This window comes from Amphiprion ocellaris, chromosome 21 (genome assembly GCF_022539595.1).
Source record: "Amphiprion ocellaris isolate individual 3 ecotype Okinawa chromosome 21, ASM2253959v1, whole genome shotgun sequence".
In the NCBI taxonomy this organism is placed as follows: domain Eukaryota; kingdom Metazoa; phylum Chordata; class Actinopteri; family Pomacentridae; genus Amphiprion; species Amphiprion ocellaris.
This window is the reverse complement of record NC_072786.1, coordinates 5,361,914-5,367,913: the sequence shown is the minus strand read 5'-3', so window position 1 is coordinate 5,367,913 and position 6,000 is coordinate 5,361,914. Positions and strand designations below refer to the sequence as shown.

Genomic DNA, 6,000 nt, shown 5'->3' with positions numbered 1-6,000 from the left:
GGTGTGTACCTTTACCTGGCCTCCTCCTGCTCCTCTGATGGTACAGCCTGCCTGAGCTGCTTCTGCTGCTGCTTGGACGCAAACACACACGAGCTGCACACATAGTAGCACACACCACAAACACAGAGACAGAAGGAGAACAGCAAGCCAGGCAGGCAGGCAGGCAGGCAGGCAGGCAGGCAGGCAGACAGACAGACGTACGAGTGGAAGGAGGGAAACGCACACCACCACCATGGGCTGCTGCAACAGAAGGTGCGGACTGATAGCCGGAGCTGTGGTTGGGGCGGTGGTAGCCATCCTGGGAGGCATCCTGATCCCAGTGGGGAAGATCATCATTGAGGGGACGGTGGAAAAGGTATGGTGCTGAGTTTCACCCTGAGTTGTGGAGGACGGGGAGTGACAGAGCGGACGAATGTGTGCGTGCGTGTGTGTGTGTGTGTGTGTGTGTGTGTGTGTGTGTGTGTGTGTGTGTGTGTGTGTGTGTGTGTGTGTGTGTGTGAGCATATGCGGAGATCAAGGTGAATCAGGAGACATGAGAAGGCAAGAGGCGTACGATTTGGAGAGCTGCTTCAAATTCAAATAGTCATCAAGACGCCAACTGTTTTCATCTGTGTGATTTTTAAGACACTGTAGAGGAATTAAAACAAATTGTGATGACCTGATAACAGAGCATTCACCTTTTTCCGTGTATCAGTGGAGCTGCTGGCCTGCTGGCAGTCTTGAGGTATGTTAAAAATAGACCGTCTGTGTGTCTGCCGGGTTTAGGAAGCCGTCATAGAGCCCGGAACGACAGCATATGACAACTGGGTGTCTGCAGGGGCAACAGTGTACAGGCAGTTCTGGCTCTTTGACTTGAAAAACCCTCTGGAGGTTTTGCACTATGGCGCAGCTCCAGTGGTGGTGGAAAAAGGACCTTATACATACAGGTAAGGTTCATTTGTTTACCTCCTGTGTAGCATTTTAATGGAATGCTTTTGAAACTCATGTGACACACAACATACAAGAATCTACTCTCTCCCTCCTTCAGGACGAGATATCTTCCCAAAGAAAACATCACGTTCCACTCCAATAATACCGTCGCCTTCCTGCTGCCTATAGGTGCCATCTTCGACCCGACCATGTCAGAGGGATCAGAAGAAGACAATATCACCTCCCTAAACCTGGCAGTTGCTGTAAGTGTCTGTGCCAACGTGTCCTGACTCTGCTATTAACATTTACTGTATCTCTGTTCTAAAGCCGATGCAAGCTGTGCCGGTTTGTGGTGGGCTGCTTTGGTCTGCAAGTGTGATGTGTGATGCAAGTGCAAGTGTGACTTGTGATGTTTTGTTTGTGAAGAATAACCAAAGACTGACCTTGCCGGGCTGTTGATTGGAATACTTTTATAAGGTTGAAAACTACACAGAAGCAATGAATAGAGAGAAAGAATCATAAAATATGCAGTGCATTGCAGAATTGTGGTGCATTTCGTCTCGTTCTTGCTCCGTTAGTTGACACCTTATTTATTTATTAACACTTACACTTGTTTTAGGAGGAGGATTTGAAATAAAAGGCCCATTTAGGGATGATAAGATAAGGGTTATGGTCACTGTGTAACAATCGGTGTTAGTATCGAGTTTCTGTATCGAAACAAATTCTTTAATATTGTCCTCAGATAAATAGCAAGCATGGTTAGCCAAAACGGTGTCATGAATTTGCGATGCAGTTAGCTGCAATTGCAAATGCAGCAAGCTAATTTAGATGTTTGGCATTTCTAAGCATATTTTTTAAGTCGCTAGGTTGGCTAGCCCTGAAGTTTCTGTGCAGCTTGCATGTACTTAGCTGCGAATGCTAATGTAGCGGGCTAATCTTTATTTTACCAAACTTAGCATGTTGTTAAAATGAATAGTCACCTATTGTTAGCTGGTTAGCTTCCCCATCATTGCATCATTGCTGTAGAATGGTCTGATAGCACCTTAATATCATTCTGCTACAGATGGGAAAAAGCTGTGGATGCTTTGTCTTGCCTAGAACCAATCACAATCGTATTGGCACAGCTAAGCCCAGGCTTCAGCAACAGTGTCCCTGCAAAACATTAATAGAGAGAATTGTTTTGATGAAACATTTGCATGCAGGGATGCTCTCACAGTACAACAGTTAATTCATCAAAAGAACCACAATCCAAATCTTATCATTTTCAAGGTGCCATTTGTAGTTTATAGCCAACCTCTACATCTGGTGAGTCAGACTACTAGTTAGCTAATGATGCTTGGGGCTAATTTTTTCTATTTACTTTGGCCAAACTCCAAAGATAAAGATTTGGAAGGATCTATTTACAACTGAGAAAAGGGTTTAGTTTCTGTTCTCTTGTGTGTGTATGTGTGTGTGTGTGTGTCAGTGCTGTAGAATGGTCTGATTGCACCTCATTATCATTCTGCTATAAGTTAAAAAAAATTGCTCAGGGTCTTTAATCACAGTCACCTCGGGGGCCACAAAGCCCGTGATGTCCCTTAAAAATAGTGCTGGGGAGACGTTGTTTTGATGAAACATTAGCACACTGGCTGTCAGATACTGCCATTTAAATGGTAAATCTTTGTTAAAACTTGTCATTTGTTATGTGCAGGTTGGTTGGGGACATTGGTAATGTTTCCTGTCGTAAAAGGAATAGCAAAATGTAACATACAAATAGAAGAGGGGAAGGAAAATGCCACATGATGTTGGAAATGGCAGATTTATACCCTCACCTATGTGTAGTGAGCCAGAATAAAAGGCTTCAGGAGGTTCGCATCAAACATTTCAAGTGGCCAAACTTCACAGAAATCTATGGCCCTTAAGTGTCCACTAAGTGTATGTGGATCATCTGTTTTCTATTCGCCCTAATTATTCTGGTCTTGCTGTATCGGAGACTGGAAATTCTGAACCACTAAGGGGCCATCATTTGCAAGTGGAATTGACAGTTTTTTCATTATGGCCAGTTAAATGTTTGCTCAGCAAACTTTGATAAGGCTCAAATAATGAGTGTAAGCAAAAGCTGTGCTGGTAACTCTGGAATAACATAGTCATAAAAGGGGATTACATCTCGGCTTATCTCCTGAAGCAACAGCTGCAGTTGTGTACGCAGCAGTTTTGCCTGTTTTCCTTCCGTTTGTATCCGACACCTGAATATTTCTGATTCTTTTTTCAGGGAGCGTATGCACTGGTTCCAAAACCACTTCATTCTGTTCTAGAGATCCTGATAAAGTCAACCAATTCCTCCCTGTTCCAGCGGCGTACAGTCAAGGAAATGCTATGGGGTTACCCAGACCCCATATTGAAAGAAACTTTGGGCCTATTCTCACCTGTAAGTGTAACCTCTTAGAATGAAAAATCACAGAAGAGATAAGATCTACAAATTGAGTGAAATACAATGATTAAATCAGTTTATTAAATGAAATATGTTTTCCATAGTACAACGGTACGTATGATGGCTACTACAATGTCTTCAATGGGAAAGACGACATCTCAAAAGTTTCAATCATTGACAGGTGGAGAGGAGAAACGTGAGTCCATCCATAAATCAAGTAAAAAAGACACTGAATTTAGATTCAACACCAATATCTGTTAAGGGTTTTCATGCATATTGACAGATGAGATTCCCATTCTCACTGAAATATTGAATCAAATTATGAAAATGTGAATTTTGACCCACAGGAAGTTAACCTTTTGGGATGATGAATATTGTAACATGATCAATGGAACAGGTAAGATGCATATGGCAATAAAATAAAAGCTACTTTTTATTCCAAATCCCATATATAATACATTTTTAGAATAATGCAGACAAGGCAGTTTTATAACCTGATATCTTTCTTCTTTTTCTCAGACGCTTCCTCCTTCCCACCCTTTGTGGACAACAAGAAGCCCCTCTATTTGTTTTCTTCCGATATCTGCAGGTGATAAAGGGTTCACTTCGCAGTTTCCTCTGATCTAGTCTGGCTGTGATTTGGTACATATTAATTGGGGCAGTGCAACCTTTGATTGTCTCAGTAACTACTTGAGATCAGAGGTTTCCAATCAAGTGTTGTCAGAACAGAGTTGCTCAATAAAGGCAAAGGTTAGTATGTGCAGTATATGAAAGTCTAAGTGGAAGTAACCTCTGTACTGTTTTGTCTCCAGGTCTGTGTCAGCCAGCTATGAAAAAACTGTGAATCTGAAAGGGATTGATGTATACCGCTTTTCCCTCCTCCCGTCCACCCTGGCCTCCCCGGTTGACAACCCAGACAACAAGTGTTTCTGCAAAAACCCAGAAACTAGCAAGAATTGCACCCTTGCAGGAGTACTGGACATCGGCTCCTGTCAAGAGGGTCAGTAAACATCTGCTTTGTTACCCACAATATATCCAGATTTGACTGGAAGTTCACTGTTCTCTACTGTTTTGTCATTCTGCTCTGGGGATTTTGAATTGAAATTCTGTTTGCCATGTGAACAGGAAGACCTATCTTCATCTCTCTGCCTCACTTCCTTCATGGCAGTCCATCCCTGCGGGAGGACGTGCTGGGCCTCGACCCCGATGAGGAGCACCATAAAACCTTCTTTGATGTCGAACCTGTACGAACAAACGATTTATTCACATTATTAGCTATCTAGGGGCAGCCGTATCGAACAGATCCTCACTTTTTTTTGTTGTACATTTCCACTAGCTCACTGGATTTACCCTGAATTTTGCCAAGAGAATTCAAGTGAACATGATGTATGGACCATCAAAAGTCATCACGTAAGTTGTGGTTCACCTTTTGGTATGGAAGCTACCTTCTACTTACACATGAATAGTAGAAATCTTCCTATCTAATTCTTGACAAGAAAGTGAACGAGCACAATTCCCAAAATATCACACGAGTCAAAGACAGAAGGTTTGAGGCAGCATCATGCTCTGAATGTCAAATAATGAACTCTTTCCCTGCAGGGTGCTTAAGAAAGTCAAAGATTATACCTTATTCCCACTTGTTTGGCTGAATGAGGTAAGTCAAAAGATGAAGCCCTGCAGTCATGAAGTGTATCGTCTGTCAGCTCGGCATGCATGTAAATCAGCCGCTCTCTCGTTCTCTGTCTCCTCTGTGCATCCAGACGGCTATGTTGGATGACGAAACGGCACAAATGTTTCAGGACGAAATTATCTCCAATATCAACATGTTGGAGATCCTACAGGAAGTACTGTTGGGTGTAGGCGTGGTCGTCTTCGTCGTGTGCCTCGTCTCCTACTGCGTGGTGAGGAAGAGACATAACCAAAGCAAGTTGGCGTGAATGAGTCCATTGTTTATTGTATGTGAGGGCACGGTGCATTCAAGCTGCTACGGGGCGTCAGACCTTTTGATATAGACTTGCACTTTTTTGTAATTTCAGTGTTATTTATAATGTAATACCTCCTTTGATACCAAGGGAGGAATACTGTGATTTTGTAAAAGCTGATAAGCTGAATTCCTTTGCCAAGTAATATCATTTAATTGCAAACACTGTAATATTGAGTCAATCAGGGATTTCTAGAGGGAGAGCAGGTGAAAACTCCTCTTAACTGTCATGTAATCCATTAGATCTCTGAGAAGAGAGAAATGGGTTCGTTCGACATCCTATGAAAGAAATGTACATGAATCTATTATTGCGCGAATGTTCATATCCTCTGCTGAACTAGTGTGAATAAAAGCTGAAAAAGTGACTTTTTCATTGAGTATTGGACTGTTCTTACCAAGCACCAGCTTGTCTAACTGGTCTACACCCTCCTCGACTCAAAATACAGGCCAGACTGTCCCTTCGCTGGAACAAATCTCTGCATTGTACGCACTTTCCTCTTTATCTTGAGAGGCCCATATATCATAAAGTGTAATAAAGTAGAGCCGGGGGATGATTATGCCATGTTATGAATGGTTCTGGAGTTTGTTTGGTGAGAAAGCAGTATTTCTGCTCAGCTGGAGAGCACTCTTAGGTTTTATGGGTTTTAAATGACCCTCAGCAGCCTCCTAAGGGTGTCTTTGATTCTACCGTTGGACCTGA

The 6,000-nt window shown here is 42.6% G+C and overlaps 1 protein-coding gene across 1 annotated transcript; it reads left to right on the top strand.

Annotated features, from left to right (window-relative positions):
• cd36 (CD36 molecule (thrombospondin receptor)) lies at positions 1-5,665 on the top strand. The gene is made up of 12 exons (XM_023265863.3): positions 1-355; positions 766-926; positions 1,028-1,172; positions 3,161-3,316; positions 3,424-3,515; positions 3,667-3,716; positions 3,839-3,908; positions 4,132-4,319; positions 4,445-4,563; positions 4,656-4,729; positions 4,919-4,973; positions 5,080-5,665. Exons 1-12 carry the CDS (start codon positions 233-235, stop codon positions 5,254-5,256), a joined length of 1,410 nt encoding a protein of 469 aa, XP_023121631.1. The 5' UTR covers positions 1-232; the 3' UTR covers positions 5,257-5,665.
• The last annotated feature ends 335 nt before the right edge of the window (positions 5,666-6,000 follow it).